The sequence below is a fragment of the Halichoeres trimaculatus genome, unplaced genomic scaffold, assembly GCF_033239565.1.
Source record: "Halichoeres trimaculatus isolate MK-OKI-2021-1 unplaced genomic scaffold, fHalTri1.1 fHalTri1_scaffold_18, whole genome shotgun sequence".
Classification (NCBI taxonomy): domain Eukaryota; kingdom Metazoa; phylum Chordata; class Actinopteri; order Labriformes; family Labridae; genus Halichoeres; species Halichoeres trimaculatus.
This window is the reverse complement of record NW_027437196.1, coordinates 17,051,440-17,070,000: the sequence shown is the minus strand read 5'-3', so window position 1 is coordinate 17,070,000 and position 18,561 is coordinate 17,051,440. Positions and strand designations below refer to the sequence as shown.

Here is an 18,561-nt window from a genome sequence, read left to right as displayed (position 1 = left end):
CCACCAGTGCAGAACACTGTGAGCAGCAAATCGCCTACAGCTGTCGCATGTCCAGACTCCTCAACACTCCAGGTAAGCGCTGAGGATGGCATCTTTATTCACCGCTGATTTTTAAACAAGTACACAGCAGAGTGAGACAGGCTGGGTGTTCTTTTCTGTCACATCGTCAGGATTTGACGGGAAATTCATTTTAACTACAACACTCGCTTCCTGTCCTCCTCTGCCAGGAACACAACAGAGACACAAAAAAGTTGGGAGAGAAAGGCAAAAATATGTGTTGTATATCTATAGAGGTTGTACAAAGGTTAAAAGATTCCTTTTCAGATAAAGCCTTAAATGGTCACTTAAAGATTTTTTAGGCTCCTCTGTGACTGTTATGGCTTAAAATGTTTTTTGGTGGGAGCTTTCCAACCAATACTGCAGTTTTGCTTTTTGTTCATAACACATAAAACTTCCACTGAGAGTGAGTTTTGCATCAAGTTGGGATGCATCATGGTGAGAGTGCGACTCTGCTAAACATATTCATACACATTATTCTCTTTATGCTACCTGTTGCACATTTCTCTATATCATCTTTTGTTTGTTTTCTAACTTATGTAAACCGTCAAAACTAAACAGTGGCATGTCTGACTTACTTGCTGGAAGTGTTTGAATTTTCACTGGTTCATCATCAGCAGATCCACATTTGGATAAGGCTCATTAATGATGTAGCACTTCCGATTCTTAATTCCAGGATTACTGAATGAAAGCAGCAGCAACCAGCTGTACGTAACTTTTAAAAAGCTGTATAACTCAAGTTTTACCTAACGGACAACTTCCACTAGATCTGTGTTTGGTCTGTCTCTGCTCTGCCATGTCAAAGTCACTGTGAGCTGTTTCCTCTGGCTCTGCTCTGGTGTATTTCTGCTCCATTTTAGCTTAGGCAACCTTGAGTCGGATGAGTAAGACTTCTATTTCTGCTGAGTTCTGGTAAATGTCTCATCAATCAGCACAAGACAGAAAAAGTAGGACGTACAGAAATAAAACTGAAATACTCAGTTGATTTTTAGATTAAAACACTCTGAATTTACACCAAATATTATTAAAGCCAACAACAATAATAAACCATTATAATAAGCCCCACCTGGAGTCAGTCTTTTTGATGTTTTTATGATGCCGTTAACATGGTGAAGAAAATTCATCATGGATGCAGAAAACCATTGATTCAGGAAGTACTGCTGGAAATCCTTTGTCTCATGGCTCCAGCTGTTAGACGTTGCGGCTCTGCGCTGCATTCTGAAAATGCAGCTGGTGGGTGTTGACAGATGGGGGAGCACTGAGCCAAACCTCAGCGGAGCAGAGATAGACTGGACACTGATTTGGAAGTGGAAGTCTATTGTGAGAGCTATTTTAATGCATTTTTCAGACAGAATGTGCCACAGATCCTCTCCGTTTCTCACTGCTCAGCAGTTACATGCCACAGATGCAAAAGAGTGGAGAGGAGATCATCATTGATGGGGGGATGGCAGTGCATAGAAAAGTGAAAAATTAACAAATTATGACTCTTTTTGGGTGATAAAAGATAAACTAAAGGAAGCAACACGTTTTGACTGGAAATGCCAGATAGTAGCAGCATTATTTACTCACCAAATATTTTGTTGTAATACTATGATCCATGTCTCTTATAAACTCCCAGAGGGTTTCAGATGCTCAGAATCCTGTTTGCTTTTTGTGACTCACCAACTCTCAGCCATCTGTAAGTTTGAGCTCCTGCCTTCATCCAGTTTTAACAGGGACTAAAACAAGACATGACAAAATGCAAGAAAACCATTTAGCATGAGTTGTGTCCTGGTTTGGCTTATTCTGAGTGGATTAACCTGGATTACAGTCATTTGCATTCAACTTCTTTGGTCTCAGCCTTATTGGCTGTTATGTACTTGAGTACAGCTGAGTAGGGTTTCTAGTCAGTTTGGTTTGGATTAGTAAGTCTGGCTTGTGTAATGGGTGATTTGTTTAAGGTTTACCCTGGATTAGGTACGTTTGATTAGTGTTGCGGTTGTGTTTAGCAGAGTAACAACAGGGTTTGGAAGAGTTTTTTACACAACAGAGGAGAGCAGAGATGTAGACTTGAAGCTGTGTTTTATTCTTGTTTGTGGCAAAGCTTGGTATTTAATTTAATATCAAATCAAAAAGTGACATCTGTGTGTCTGCAAAGTATTTTCCATGGTTCTGTGTGGTTTTCACTGCAGGAATAACAAGCTCGCCTTCGTTGTCAGGACTGTTCTCTGTCATTTCCCTCCTTTATTCTCAGGCCAACACACAGACACAAATTCGCAAACACAGTACAGAAAGACAGACCAATACACACCTAAGGGACAGCCTCATGAAGACAAGGCACTTCTGGCAATTAGAGTGTTAGGAAATAGGAGGGAGAGAGGGAGTTTTGCAGTTCTATTAGCTGTCAGTCTCAGAACGAGAAGACCATGTAAGCCTCTGGGAGTGATGCCTTATTTCTTTGACGTCCTGGTGTCATCAGCAGTCAGTGATAAAACAAAGACTCTTCTGTGTGCTGTTTTGTTTACAAATCAGCAGTTTGAGAATTGATTGTTTGTTCAGATCAAAGGCAAAGCAAAATTTGCCCTATCCAGATACAGTATGTTTGATAAAGCTGTCTTGTTGTCAAATAACATTTACAATACCAATTCATATTTTCTAGCGGGTCTCAGTTTCACTGTAAGTAGTAAGGTAGTTATTAAGCTTCATTCTGTCATGCCAGAGCAGAATAGACTTAGAATGTGTCTGTTTGATAGTTAGCTAAACATTGTTGTTTTAAGAGTTTTTTTTTCTCACCTTCAGGTCTGTGAGGTACTTGCTATTTATTAAATTTTCGATTCCAAAATTCTACAAAACGAGTAGCTGAGTAACATCCTTGGTTGGAATCCCAAACTGCAAAACATTTTTGTAAGACTGAATTATGGAAATTCAACTCAATTCAATTCATACTTTTTCAGTAGTGTATACCGACCTGTCACTTGTTTGCAACTGTTCTTTTGCACTGGGAATTATTTTTTGTTTTGTGTGTTGATTTTCTATGTAAGAAAACTGCTCAGAGTGGAAACAGACTAAAGCTAAAAAATAAAACTCAATGTATGTCTGTAAAGTGCAATGAAATTTTCTATTTGTTGGAACTGATATCACAAAACTGGTATTGAAAAAAAATTGTTCAGGAACTAGCATCAAAGTGAAAGTATAGGTATTGGTAATGGTTTCAGGTATCAGTCAAAAATTTTTGATTGATACATCAGACTAGGTAAACTTTCCAGTCTTCTTTTGTCCAGTTTTGGCGAGTCCCCTTGGAATGTAGTTTAAGATTCCAGTTCTTGGCTTATAGGAGTGGCTCCCAGTGGGGTTTTCTGTAGACCATCAAGGTTTGATGCATTGTGCACTTTCTCCAAACATTTTCACACAGAAACTGCTGCTCATTGAATATTTTGTCTTTTTGGGACCATTCCCTATAAACCCTAGAGATGGTTGTGTGTGAAAATCCCAGAAGACTAGTAGACCAACCCATCTGTCCCAACAATTATGCCATGTTCAAAGTCTCCTTAATCACCTTTCCTCTACATTCTGATGCTTGTTTTTAACTTCAGTAGGTCTTCTTTACCATGTCAAATGCATTTAGTTGTTGCTCTGTGATTGGCTGATTAAAATTTGCTCTAACGTGCTGTCGAACAGGTGGACATAATAAAATTGCCAGTGAGTGTAAATTCAGATAACCCTGATTTGACTGGAGTTTTTCACAGTGCTCAGGATCAGTCCTGCATTCACCAAAGCCTGCTGCTGTGTGACCAACTGACACTGCTTTTGCCACAAGCGTACTTATAAAGGAAACAGAAAACATGTCATACCAAGGTCCTGTCCCGGGTTTTGGATGTATGGATTCGGCATTTTGAAGTGTGTGTGAGTTTGGGTGACTTGATGGACTGAGTCAGAATAAAGCAGATCAGAGTTCACCATTAACCTCGACTGCACTAAGAAATGAGATTTATAAACATAGTCTGCACGTGTACTCATACATAAAGACTCGCTGAAGCTAAATTTGCTGTAGTGTGAAAAAAGCTCAAACGTGGCAACTCCCAGAACAACACACACACACACACACACACACACACACACACACACACACACACACACACACACACACACACACACACACACTCTCACGAACACTGTTGTCAGTCAGTCCTTCATTAACTAGTTTACTCCCACTTCACTTCCTTACAAGTTAGGGAAATCCAATTACCAGTGTAGAATGACTGAGGAAGTAGGAGCGGGAAAAATCATTTACCCCAAAATATGCTTCATAAATTAGCTGTCAGCTTTCATCAAATTATACTGTCAACAGCATTTTCTCTGTGCACACATGCACACACACTTGTACACACTGATGCACACTCTACTCTTCCACGTCCAGTATTTTCCCATCCGTAGCTCATCTATTACACCAGGGCTGGCATTTTGGAGCTAAACGGAGCGTTAAATGGGAATTATATTCCGCCACCAGTGACATTGCTAATTTGGAACTGGGGCTGTAATTGTTCTAAATTGTCTGACCCCTTCCTCACCTCTTTAGCAAATTCTGTCCTTTCAGGAGTTTTTTTTTTAACAACTCCTCCCACTCACTGAAACACACCCTGCACATGCAAACACACACACACAACCTGCATGTGTGTGCACTACATTGGTTACAGAGTGGCTACAATAATGGGCGAGTTTGATGCAGATGCATGCAGCAACACTCACAAAAACACAGCTCAAAGAGATGCATAAATTCAAGCAATATATCCTTTTTTCTCTCTTTTTGCACCTTAAATCTCATCTCCTCTCTCCGCTGCGCCCTATCGTCTTTCCCATCTCTATCCATCTTTTCTCCCCTTTTACTCCACGCTTACCTCCCCTGCTCACCCCTTGTTCTGTCTCTCATCCATTTCCCTTTTCAAGTCTCCATTTTTGCCTTACTCACATTTTTCAACACCAATTTTACCTTGCATTATTGTCTTTCTTCCGTTTTTTAAAACTCTCTTTACCATCCGCTCCAGCTTCCTGCCTCATCCTCTTTCTCACTGCTGAAGACTTCTTCCATTAGTGTTGCAATCACAGCTTTTAGAGTAGAATTAGCACCTTTCACAAATGATTTAGAATCACTCCTTTCACTCTAACCAACTTGTAAACAAACAATGCCTCAAAGCTTCTCTAAACACGGCCGTGTGCAGATGCAGACAAAGATAGAAGCACACGTCTATCCATCTCTGGCAAACACTTTAGTCCAAAGGAGTTTGGATGAAACCTTTGCTAAAGTATGTGAGTGCTGTACATCATCAGAGGATAGTTACCTTGAAAGGTCAAGAACATCCAGTGTGAAATAACACAGCCATTGTCTTCCTTTTTTCTTCTTCCTTTTCACCGTTGCTCCTTCTTGTCTTTTCTGAAATGGATTTGTAGTTTGTTATCAAGAGTCATTGTCTCATCTTTCAGGCTGGGCACTCAAGAAGTAAGGGAAAATTCACAGGTTTAACAATTTTTCAGGTACTAAAGCTTCAAGTATGAGACCAAAAGGAAATGAAAAAGTGTAAATGACACCAAAATGTGCTGCAAGGTAAAATTGCATGCTGCTCTGGTGCTTTTGGCCCATATTTGAATGAGGTAATTTGCATGCTTTTTAGTTAAAACCAGTCTGGTCCTATGTAAATGAGCCCTATTTTTTGAAGTTACAACTGCTAACAGCAGCAATTATAACCACATGCAGTTAGATTCCAACAATAGGGTTTTTCCTAAAGAGAACTTGTGATAATTGTGGCACGATGTTAGCAGGAAGTGTCACAGCAAGACTTTTCATTCATCGTGATGTGTTAAAGTTGATGGTATAATTGCTTCATTTTCCTTTCATAACTTCCTTTTGTACTGAAGGGTTGTTCTTGAGTCTGAATTGATTCCCTTTAACACAAAGGAAAGAAGTCAGTGTACACAAACAGCTTGTTGACAAAGTCAATATATTTATCTGATTGTCCCTCTGTGCCTGTGTCTCTTCAATGGAGTTAGGGCTACTTCCTTTAAATCTGTATTCCTGCTACTCAGAGCCTTTGTCAAGCTCCTAAATGCCTCCATCCTTCTATTTTCAACACTGCTTTTTGGGGAAGGTAGGGCATACCAGCAGTTGGGCATGGGGCGGTTTCGCCAGGTCACCCATCAGATAATTCTTCAACCACACACAAAGACAGCTCCGATCGATATTTAACGTAAAAGTCCTTGGATCACACACGCTATATGAATCCAAATGAAACGACGAAACACTTCACATTTATGGTAACAGCACACAAGATCTCACAGAGTAAACAAACATGGTTCAACATCAGTTTGCTTTCCTGTGACAACTACAACAAAAAACAGCTCAAAGAATGTGGATAAATAATGCCACAAGCTTGTCTGATTTTACAACATTACTCCTGGCTTTGAGTATAGTTTTGTTTACATTTGTTGTCATGCTGGAGAGCTGTAAGATCCTGTTCATGACATGTTCCAGTCTGCTCCTTACATTGCTTTTTTGGCTGTGGGAAGTTGGACTAGGAATCCAAAATATTAAACAAGTTAATATTCTAGATTGTGGAGGGTCTGACTTGGACAGTAGCAGTAGAATAGTCGTGTTGACACAAGAAACTTGAGGGTTATTTGAACAAATAATCCCTTAAAAGTGGCCCTGAATCACTTCTGCGATCAAATGGAAAATCCAGCCTAAATTCTGTCTGAAAATAGTCTGGTCTGTGGTTAGCCTAACACAGGACTAACATTTAAATCAGGGGTCACCAACATGGTACCTGTGGGCATCTGGGCGCCCGCAGGAACCACCTAAGGTGCCTGTGAGGCATGTTCCAAAATACAGTACTGGTCACAATGGAGCTACTTCCAGAAATGTTAATATGTTTGCAACCATCATTGTTGTGAAAGTCATGATATTCTTGTGGAATTATTCACACTGACATATGAGCAGTGTCTTCCTGTAGTATTACTCCTACTACTATTATTATTGTTGTTAAGTGATCCATGCAATTTTGTTCTTGAGGTTTGCATCAGACAAGTAGGCCTTGGTGTCACTCATATCCCTCAAGGTAGCCCTTTGTCATTAAAAGGTTGGTGACCCCTGATTTAGACAGACAACCAGACACGGTCAATAGTGACAAAATGACCTAATGAGCGATGTCTTTGGACTGAAAGAGAAAGATGGACTAACATGAAGGAAACAGACTCCTCACAGAAAGGCCTCAGACTGTGTTTGAATGAGAAATCCATGCAAAGCAATAAAGTACAGACCTTTAAACGGCCCCAAATTTCAACCTTGTACCTGAAATAAAACTTCTAACAGATTTAAATCATAAGGCACCAGAGTCACAGCAGAGACATTCATTACTTCACATCCAGAACAAAAGTTCCTAACTCTGACTTGACTTGCAGGGTGTTCACCAACCTGTGAAAACACCTCAGTTATTTGTGTTTGCCTGAAGTGCTTGACACAATTCATAGCATCCTGACGAATAAGAACAGAAATCTGCTAATTAATTGAGTCAGCTGAGAGGTAGGTGTTAATAACTGTGCTGTTTAGGCACACACACATCCTCTGGTTATCCAGAGGAGCATCTGATAGCTTCAGAGTTAACAATCCATTTGAGTTTGAGACTTTAGGACAAGTATTGAAGAAACTGCATTAATATCTGAAATATCATTGTAAACAGTTAAAAGAATACTCTATGAGCAGTGATCATTGGATGCTATTTTATTTAGTCAGATACATGTTCATAAAAACCATCAGGAAAATCCACTTCCTCACAAACCTGACAGTGTTTTATACCCAGGTTTTTCTCTTTGTGGGCTCTCTGTCAGTAAAGTATCATCCAGTTATTTGTGTTCATATTTCAAGGTAACAAATCTCAGAGTAATCTGTGTGCAGTCACATCAAAAGTTATGTTACTTGTATAAAACAAACTATCATGATAAACTTTTTTGTTATTTTAAGGATTTTATCAAACTATGGAGTTTTATGTCACATATCGGCTTTACTGGCTTTTAAAATGACCCAGTAAAGTAGGTGATAAGGTGGTGATGCTCTGTACAAAAGATGGATGGAAAAGGATAAGAATGGAGGGTGGGGGCTAAAAAAAACAGAGCGCTGGAGAAAATGGAGCAAAGACAGCTCCAGGTTTCTGTTCACACAGACTGCAGATTTTTCTGTGGATCACTGATCATAACATGAATGCCTGACTGTACGCAATAAGTACAATCTGGAATTAATGACGCACTGAGGGTAAGTTACTGACTAGCCGTTGTGAAGAGAACAACACTAAAAGTGTCACATGTGTAGAAATAGTTGTTTTGTCAGCTCAAGGGTGATTAGATGCTTTGAGACTTAGGTACCTTCTCCCATAGCTTCAGAGCCATCTATAACTTACCTTTACTTTCCTGCCTGTCAGTGCACCTCAGTATACCTCCAAGATACCTTCCTTGCATGCATCACAGGAAGGCTATCAACATATTTCCACATTTTCAACTTACTATCAGTTCCTCTGCTGCCTCACCACTCTCCCTGGCATCTCCTTTGTCCCAGCTGTCACTTTTAAAGTTTATACAGCCAAGAAGAACATTTTAATAAGGGTCATGTTTTTATGCCAATATTTTTAAACTACTGCTGATGCATAATGACTTTTTTTATGAACTTAGATGACTGGAAACTCCCTTTCATGAAGCCCTGTGTTAAAACATCCCACATAAGAGAAGCATGAATGCAAACACAGGTTAGAAACTGGTCAGTGTGAAATGTTATGTGAGCCAAAGGAGCAAAGTGAGTGATGGACACAGGAGGAGAGAGGAGAGGAGGGGAGAGGAACGAGGGTGGCCAAAGCAGAGAGATGAGTGTGTCTCAGGATAATGAGGCTCTGTGTATGCATGGCGGTGTTACAGTTCAATCCTCGGGCACTTCTGGTCTCTATTATTGCCTCACAAGTCGCAGCAAGCCAACCTTTTTAGTATTACACACACACCCACACACACACACACACACACACACACACTGATGCACTGCTTTTGGATTAGACCTTAATGACTTTATTCCACAGCGCTGGTTAACCGCTTGTTTATTTTCACTTTTTCATTTGTGGTTTTTGATGTTCCTTATTAACCTTTGCAAATGCCGCAGTGACGGAAGACTTATTTTCTCTCTTGTATCATGTTTTCACGTTTATTCATTTCGTCTGTCCTGAAAAATGTCAGGTGACAGCCGATCTGTGACGCAGATGCTAAACTACAAAAATAGGTTTGTTTTTGATTTTATTGTTAAAAACTGTATTATGATCTACTATATTACATTTTTGCTGTAGGTAAGGTAAAAAGATTTTGCTTGGTACCTCATTTTTTGACTGTTTGGGACAATGCCTTTATTAACTTTGATATACATCTCTATATATTATCCCTTTTATTAGTCTATTGTGCGCACGCCCCGCTCGATTGTGCCATGTCTTTCATTACCCGACTAATGTTCTGGTTACAGTGTCATTAATTCATGAACGCACTTCAGGCAAGAAGAAGTCAGGGGCCGAGAGAGAACAAGAGCTAATATATCGCAAGACAAGAGAGAGGAGAACTATCATCAGGGTCCTCGGGCAAAAACCAAGTCTCTTCCCCTCTCTCTGTCTCTCCCATCATCATCACCCCGGTGTCCGCCTCTCTCTTTTTCCTTTCCTCTTCTTCCCCCCTGTAGACCAGATGCTAATTAACACTAAATTATCCTCTCTGTCTTTTTCTGATTTGAATGCACTGATGAGAATCCTCCTCCCTTCAAGGTTGAAAGCTGCTTTTTGGGACCCCCTGCTCTGAGGCGTTTGAGGCTCATGTGTAAAGTTAGGCTTTTTATAGCACAGCAAAGATACAGATGGATTTAGCCTGGAACCTTTCTGCAGCCTTTGCAAGAGGTTAGAGGAAGAGGGAGACAGTTAAGGGGAAGTTTGTGAGAGGGAAATGACAGACAAGTCGGAGGGGCTGAGTGATTAAGCAACGCCTCATCCCAATCAGGATTTTGTCTTCCTATGAGGGAACTGACTAATTACTGACTAACAATGTTTGAGATGTGTGTTCTATATTAAATCAAGAGCTCTCCAGACCAACAGCCACTAAGGGCAGTGGTTTAGAATAGAATAGAATAGAATAGAATAGAATAGAATAGAATAGAATAGAATAGAATAGAATAGAATAGAATAGAACTTTATTGTCTTTGTATCAAGTACAACAAAATTGGAGTCACAGCAGCAATCAAGAAAACAAAAGTAAGAAAGTGTATAGAAAGTGCAAAAAGGTCCATAAGACAATAGATGATGACAGCTTGTCCATCATTCTCCAGTTCAGCCAGCCTCCACCTCCACAGGGTCCAGGACTGAGCTTCTTCAGTCATGCTCCATCTCTGTCTCCTGTAGCCTGTCTGCTCACAGCAGGTGAAGCTCTTCCAATGTGGCGTTGGTGTCTGATGTTAGCTGCGTTAGCCATGTCTGTGAATAGCATGATGCTACGCTGCCTTCTTGCAATCCCTCTGTTGCTGGGTTAGCACAGCTAGCTCATCCATCTTATTGGAGATAGATCTTACATTCCCAATAATGATGGATGGAAGGACAGGTCCATGTCGTCACTTCTTAGCTCACACCTCAGAACCAGCACGTTGTCCAAAGCCTCCTTCTCACCTTATGGGAAGACATTGGGCCTTGCACCAGTTAGCAGTGACATGCTACAGGCTGCTAACAGCCAAGTTTACATGTAAATAATGCAGCCATGGTTACATGTAGGATCTCCAGGAGAAAAAGTAGTAAAAATATCACTAAAGCCACAAAAAGTTTTGTGTCCATGACCAACAAATGAGCCATACAAAGTAATGGTCCACTCCAAATACAAAGATTACGAAAAAGAGATGAAACATTTACAAGAAATGGACAGAGAAGAGAGAGCTGCTGCAAAAGGCAGCCATAGCCAACAGGGCAGCGCTTAGCAACAACTAGTGAAGGCGAGACAGTAACAGACCAGTTTGGAAACTCAAAGTCAGGTGTGTGGATTATAAGACAAAGAACTGGCTCCTCTGATTGGTTGTAAATTGGTTGAGAAGCATTTTGAATAAAGAGCGGGGGATATTCACAAAAGAACGCCATTATGGCCCTGTAGATACAACTGTTACTGGCTCTTACTGTGATTTTTTTTCCTTACTCTGATCACCCTGGGCCCACATATGTCATTTGTCATCTGGTAGTGTGTTGTCACCTTTGCTGAATTAGTTCACATAGTTATCAGTTTTTGAACCAATCACAATGTAGAACTGGAAACAGCCTATAAATAATATCTAAATATTTAACCTTAACACCTGATTCTTATTTAGCCCATAATCTGGTGGGTTACACTAGTGTGTGAGTGTGGGAGGTTACATTTCTGGGATGGGAGAAAACAAAAAAAAAGCAACAGTGCGATCTGCCACTGAGGAGCCCATATCATTTACATCCCATAATGTCTGCTCTCTGGTTGCTGTTGCCGTAGTGATGCGTCATTGCCCAGGATAATGCTGTCATATGTTGTGTTGACAGAGTCATGTGTCTTCCTCCTGCCACCACGTCCGTCTGTCTACCTGAGTGCAACACTTACAGCTCACAGACACACATCCCGCTGGTGTCGCGGGAGGAGAGTATAACACTTTACAGTACATTAAGTAGGAGTAATAAGGTGTTTGCAAGGGCAGCACTCCTCTCTTTTTCCCGTTATTTCCTCTGTTATGCTTTTTCTCCCTTTGAATTCCCTTTGCTCTCTTTTTATTGTGCCCTCTGCGTCTCTTACCCACACAAAATTATGAGAATCCCGAGAGTGTGGGTGCATGTCTGTGTCGTGAGTGTTTGGGTGGATGGGGAGCATGCGTGTGTGTGTGTTTGGTGTGGTATGACTTCTGAAAAAACAGCTTTTAGTGTGTGTGTCTGTGTTGATTCCAAAACCTCTATGTCTCACTCTCCTTCACTCAGGACTTGTGTTTTTGCATGCGTGTGTATGGGTGTGTGTGTGGAGTGTGTGCTTATTGGCTTTGACACAGAGTGAGCTGTCCATGCCTGCTGGCCACTGGCTGCAGTTTATCACCAGCATGTCAAATAGTCTCTGCTCCCAGTCCACCCAGTGTTGGGCAGAGAGCACAAAATCTGTTTTACACAAGCAGAAACAACTAGTCATTTTGGAATCCCTCTGAGCAGATGAAAAAAGTTTTCTAAGAAATTCTTTTTTATGTCTTTACAGTTCCTGGAATCGTTACAAAAGTCAAACTTTTGTGAGGTCAGTGTGAAGGAACCTCACTTAATTTCTAAAAGCTCCAGAGGAAAGGGTGCATCCTGTACTTAAAAAGTGTAGGTTCAGGGTGCTCTTTGGAAAGGAATTTTAATTTTATTCATCTCATACCCAGTTATATAAGTACAAGTAGTGAGCCTCAAATGCACTCCCCTTACCCTTAACAGTGGTAGCTTTTCTTGTGATGACAGTTTTCACTTCCTAATAAAGTCTTGATGCCAGAACATAGAAATTCCCCTGATTCAAGTCAATCAACATCACAGTAAAGACATGTTAAGTGTTAAAAAGAGAGTGCTTTGGATCTAGAATGTATCCTTTTTGGAAATCTAAATGCATCAACCTGGGAAACATTTTGGAGCAGGCCAGGACAAAGTGGAACTTTAGTATCTTAACAGTTTAAAACCACGTCCAGGATTTCAATTGGGATATGGGTCGAGATAAAATAGTGTTGCAATCAAATAAGAGTTTCAGGCAGATATATTGTCAAATATGATATTTTCTGTTTATCTATTGTATGAATTTGAAGCACGGGAAGAACTTAAAAATGGTCCAACATTGAAGTAGAGTTATTTGCCCTCTCTGTCTCTCTTTGATAGAACAGATGAAGGAAGAGGAGTTGGGATGTGGGGAGAAGAAATTTGGGTAGATATGCATCAAAGGGCTGGTGGTTAAATTCCACCAGGTCTGTGTCTTGACCATCTCCACTCCATCACTGGAGCTATCAAGGTTTAATTTTAGTCAATGGGTTAACTCTCACTTATTTTGTTGTGTTTCTGGCTGAATGTTTAATCTGACAGGACAGGAGGAGGACAGGAAGTCCTGAGATAGTTTTGAAACAACCAGCTGATTGTCAGAATAAAACACTCCATGTTGAAGCCAGATTGTATTCAATTTGGATACAACAACAAATCATCATAATGGGTGGACACAGGCCAGGAGTCAACAAGTAAAAGGGTTTTAAAGGGAAATTAAGTCAAAATAAATCTTTGGTCATACTCCATCTGTACATCTGTCTGGTTCCTGACAACGCAGTGAAACAGAGTGGTCATGCATCTGGTGAAAGTCCAAAAACTGGGAATTGAACTTTTGTCTGATGCATTATTGACTATCAGCAATGTTTATTAGGAATAGGCTATAACTTAGGTAAACTTGAACCCTTGATTAAAATCTTTTTTAAAATCAAAAAGGAAAGGGATTTAGAAAAAGCTCCAAACTCTGTTATTGAAACATGAAAACAATATGGACATATTAAAAACTGCACTTCCTGGAGTATCCACTTGGAGTTGGCTTTTACAGCCCATAAAACCTCCTTTAACATCCATGTTGGCGCGACTAGGCTTAATTAGTGGCACAGCTGACTTTGCAGAAGTGGGAGCTTTGTAGATGTAAGCCAGAAGGCTACAGTAGGATGAGAAAAAGTAGAATGCTTCCATAAGTTGCCAGCTTCAAATTGGGATCTTTTGAAGGACAAAGCCTCTGAACTGGGACCCAGCCTTTTATCGTCTGTTTGGATGCACTTTTTGGTATGTGGTGTTGGTCTGTTGGTCTTTTACTTGATGGTATAATCAAGTGAATATTCTTAGGAGCCATTTTTTTCTTTTCTTTCTTCATTACACAGGTCAAAGCAACATTTTCTGTTTAATTTTGTTTCTATTAAAAATCTTGATTTAATTTGCCGGTTTTAATTCAATATCACCTTACCCTTCATTAACACTGAACCTCGAATTTTAATGAACCTTAGATAAAAAATTTAAAAAATCAATTGAATTTGAAAACTAAAAGTATCTGTTTTGTGTTTTGTTAAAAGTACATGGATGTTTTCAAAAGCAGCATATCATGCATCTGATTACAGACGTTTGTGTTGATGATCGTTTCCTGTCAGCAATCAGTCAATATAAAGAGACAACGAGGGAGTCCATTATCTGTTCACAAAAGTGATCACTCAGTATTTTGTGTTGTAAGCAATTTGCTAATGGTTTTGTTACTGCCGTTGTGTTGCATTCCAGTTCAAAACGAGACATAAAACTTGTAAATGATCTTTAGGAGACTGAGGAGAAAGAGGGTCGGGTGAGTTATAGGAGGGCTGATGCTTTTTTTCACCTCATATTCTGGTTGTGAGTGTATAAACATCACGAAGCAGCAGCTATAATAAAAAGAAGAGAGAAATTCACGTAAAATAAAGACATTTCTAGAAAGTGAAGGAAAGTAAATGATGAGCCAGTCTGCACATTATGCCTCTCCCAGAAAGCTGTCTATTATTCAAAAACACACACAAGTAATAGTTACGCAAACATCCCCACAAAGCATTCTTTATCTTTATTTTTTTATTTTGCAGTTTATACTTTGTGCTGTTTTCTCTTTGCTGTTTTTTTTTCCATTTTCTTTTCTCCCTGTTATCTATTTTCTTCTCCATCTCGCTTGTATTCATTCTTTTTTTTTTATCTCATCTACTCTGAAAGGCTCAGTGCTGAAGGGTGGGCCTTGGGCACAACAAACAGAGACACCACACACAAAAATAACATACACACGCATGGATACACACTTTAATGCACTGAGAGCTTCCAACAAATCAAACTACCATGTGTTATTTTTCTGGCTTCATGTTAGAAATGCAAAATCATGTATAAATTAAACTGAGATGTAGCCCCATGTCTCATAGGGTACTGTGGTTAATGGACTGGATTTAGGGCTATTTTTATGTTTTCATTAATGTTTTCATATCATTCAGTGTGGATACATCTAAAGGAATGCCTGAGTGAGTTTACTGGTTGTTGATATCATAGGTTGGACCCTTGTGTATGTCCACTCTCCAGATGGAGCTGGGTGGAGATTGTTGTCAGCAATATTAAAGTGGGCAGTCCTTGGAGAATAGCTCTGTGTGGTTAGCATTCCAGAGTGAACGTCATCACTTTTTGATATCTATTGGGAAATTCTTGAGTGATGCAGTGTGTTGCTCAGAAGAGCACATTTGATTCTCTCAATATAGAGTTAATAGTGTTGAGTTATAACATGAGGAAAAAATTTAAATCACTACATAATTTGTGATAAAGCTGACATTGTGATTTATCGGCAATACTTAAGTCAGTTAGTTAGCAGAGTGCAAAGGGTGAACAGAACAGCAAGCTAACGTATAGCAACAACCACGCAGAGTAAGAAGTGCAAACTCATGACATAATGTTTTAAAGATTTTCTTTGAATGAAACCCATCTTAAGTAGACGAACAAAGATTAACAGGGTTTACAAAAAATAAATGACTATTTTCTCATTTTGCTATAACTGTTAGCAACATTTCTGCAGTGCTTTATTGGCTAGCTTTGCAAAGTCATAATTCTCTGTACTTCAACTTCAACTTTATTTTATTTGTATGGCACTTTTCATGCTTCTGCAACACAAAGTGCCTCACAGAGGATAAAAACAAAAGGGAAGACCAAAAAAAACAAAACAAACAAAGACAAAGGAATACCATTAAAACCCCAAACCTCCCACCCCCACAAATATACCCACTGAACACGGTAACACCCACGCACATACATAGACATACATACCGGCACACACAAACATACACGCACACACACACACACACGCGCACACACACACACACGCACACACACACACACACACATAGACAGGCTGTTGATGAGGAGACATGGCTGGGCACCAAGATCTGAGGTGAGGAAAAAGCTACCTTTGGGGGCTGCGCACACCGGGAGGAGCCATGGCCCGTGGCTGAAAGGGGCGCCACCCCAGGGACCACCCCAGCCCAGGCAGACAGGTGGCTCCACACCAAGGTGTAGAGCTCACTAGCCACCAGGGCCGGAGCCATCCATGGGACAGCGCCCCAATCAGTGGGCCAAAAACAGCTCCCGGTGTGGCAGGCCCCCAGGAGGAAACACTGGAAAACCGAGGGACTAAAATAGTAGAATGAGATAAAAGGTCTAGAAGCTAAAACTGAAGGAATAAAACAGTAGAGATTAAATAAATCTTTATCCTAACATAAACATCAAACAACATTGAAATGAAACAACATAATAGAACAGGATAAACTAATCTAATAAATAGATAAATAAATAAATAAATAAATAAATAAATAAATAAACAAAACAGAATTAATAATAATAGTAAAAAGTAGAGTAATAATAAAAAAGTGTAAAGATAGGGGTAAGCATAAAAAGAGGTTAATCTAGTCAGTTAAAAGCCTGATTAAAAAGATGGGTCTTGAGCCTCTTTTTAAAAATATCAACATTCTCTGCGCCCCTGAGGCTCTCCGGGAGGCTATTCCACAATCGGGGACCATAATAATAGAATGCCGCCTCCCCGTGAGTTTTAGTTCTTACTTGTGGTATTGTTAAAAGGCCAGCACCGGAGGACCTCAGGGTCCGCGAGGGTTGATAGGGTAAAAGTATTTCAGATAGATAAGATGGGCCAAGACCGTTAAGACACTTAAAAACTAATAAGAGAACCTTAAAATCGATCCTGAAACGCACGGGGAGCCAATGCAGCGATTTTAAAACAGGCGTAATGTGCTCCCGCCCTCTGGTCCTCGTCAGCACTCGTGCGGCTGAGTTTTGCAATAATTGTAAATTGTGTATGTTCTTTTTGGGAAGACCAGAGAGCAGGGCATTACAATAGTCTAAACGACAGGAGATAAAAGCATGCATTAGCACCTCCGTGCTGGCCTGAGAGAGAAACGGGCGGACTCTGGCTATATTCTTAAGATGGTAGAAACCTATCTTCGTTATGTTTTTAATGTGTGGAATAAAAGTGAGCTCAGAGTCCAAAATCACGCCCAAGTTTTTTACAGATTTTGAGGATTTAAAATCCTGTAACTTAGGTAAGAGTTTCTCTCTCTGGCCTTCAGGACCAATAACTAAAACCTCTGTTTTGTCCTGGTTGAGCTGTAGGAAATTAGCTGCCATCCATGACTTGATGTCTAAAATGCAGTTAAAAAGGGCATCAATTGGCCCTGTATCATCAGGAGACACGGCAATGTACAGTTGCGTATCATCAGCATAGCTATGGAAGCTGATGCCGTGCCTCCTGATGATGTCCCCAAGGGGTAGCATGTATAGATTAAAAAGAGTTGGACCTAAAATTGACCCTTGGGGAACCCCACACTCTATCTTATGGGTTCCTGAGGAACATGTATCCATACTTACAAAGAAACTTCGATCAGTCAGGTAGGACGTGAACCAGTTAAGAACAGTACCAGAGAGGCCGACCACATTCCTCAGTCTATTTAATAAAATGTGATGGTCTACTGTATCGAAGGCGGCGGTTAGATCCAGTAGAACCAACACTGTGAGTTTGTGGTTATCTAAATTACATCTGGTGTCATTTAAAATCTTTAAAAGTGCTGTCTCTGTACTGTGGTTCATCCTAAAACCAGACTGATGAGTCTCCAGAATATGTTTTAAGTTAAGAAATTCATTTACTTGGTTAAAAACAAGTTTTTCTAAAATTTTACTTAAAAATGGTAAGTTGGATACAGGCCGGTAATTATTTAAAACATTTGGATCTAAATCATTCTTCTTCAGAAGGGGCTTCACCACCGCCGTTTTAAAGGAGGTGGGGAAGACACCAGTCTGAAGAGAGCAGTTCACCAAATATAACAGCTGTTCCTCAAAGAATCCATAGAGTGTTTTAAAAAACGGTGTGGGAATTGAATCTAAAAGGCAGGTTGTGGGCTTTACCTGGGAGAAAACTCGACCAAGTGTCCTCGCATCAACCAGGGCAAAACTCTCCAGTGTTTCCTCAGGTAAATTTGATGATCCAGGTGTTGGAAGCTGTTGGAATAAAAGACTGGATCGAATGTCGTTGATTTTTCTTCTGAAGTGGTCTGCAAAGTCCTCACAAAGGGCATAACTCGGAGTCATAGAGGATCCTTTAAAATTTTTGTTAGTTAAACGGTCAATGGTGGAGAATAAAAATTTTGAGTTATTTTTATTGTCTTGGATTAAGTTTTGGAAGTGTAAGATTCTTGCTTGTTTCAGTGCGTTATTGTAAATTTTGAGATGCTGGCGTAATATGTCATAATGGACTGTTAATTTAGATTTCCTCCATCTCCTTTCAGCACTCCTGCAATCCCTTTTGAGTTTTTTAATTTCTTCAGTTCTCCACGGGGATGTGGGTTTTGATTTAACTGTTTTAATAAAAAGTGGAGCCACTGAATCCAGTGCTGACTTCATA

The 18,561-nt window shown here is 40.1% G+C and overlaps 1 protein-coding gene across 1 annotated transcript in view; it reads left to right on the top strand.

Moving 5' to 3' along the window:
- cntnap2a (contactin associated protein 2a) overlaps positions 1 to 18,561 on the top strand; it is a 533,013-nt gene that overhangs the window by 369,150 nt on the left and 145,302 nt on the right. Inside the window, exon 15 of the mRNA XM_074693022.1 lies at positions 1 to 72. This exon is cut by the window's left edge and continues 13 nt beyond it. Within this exon, the coding sequence (XP_074549123.1) occupies positions 1 to 72 (72 nt within the window). The remainder of the gene's footprint in view (positions 73 to 18,561) is intronic.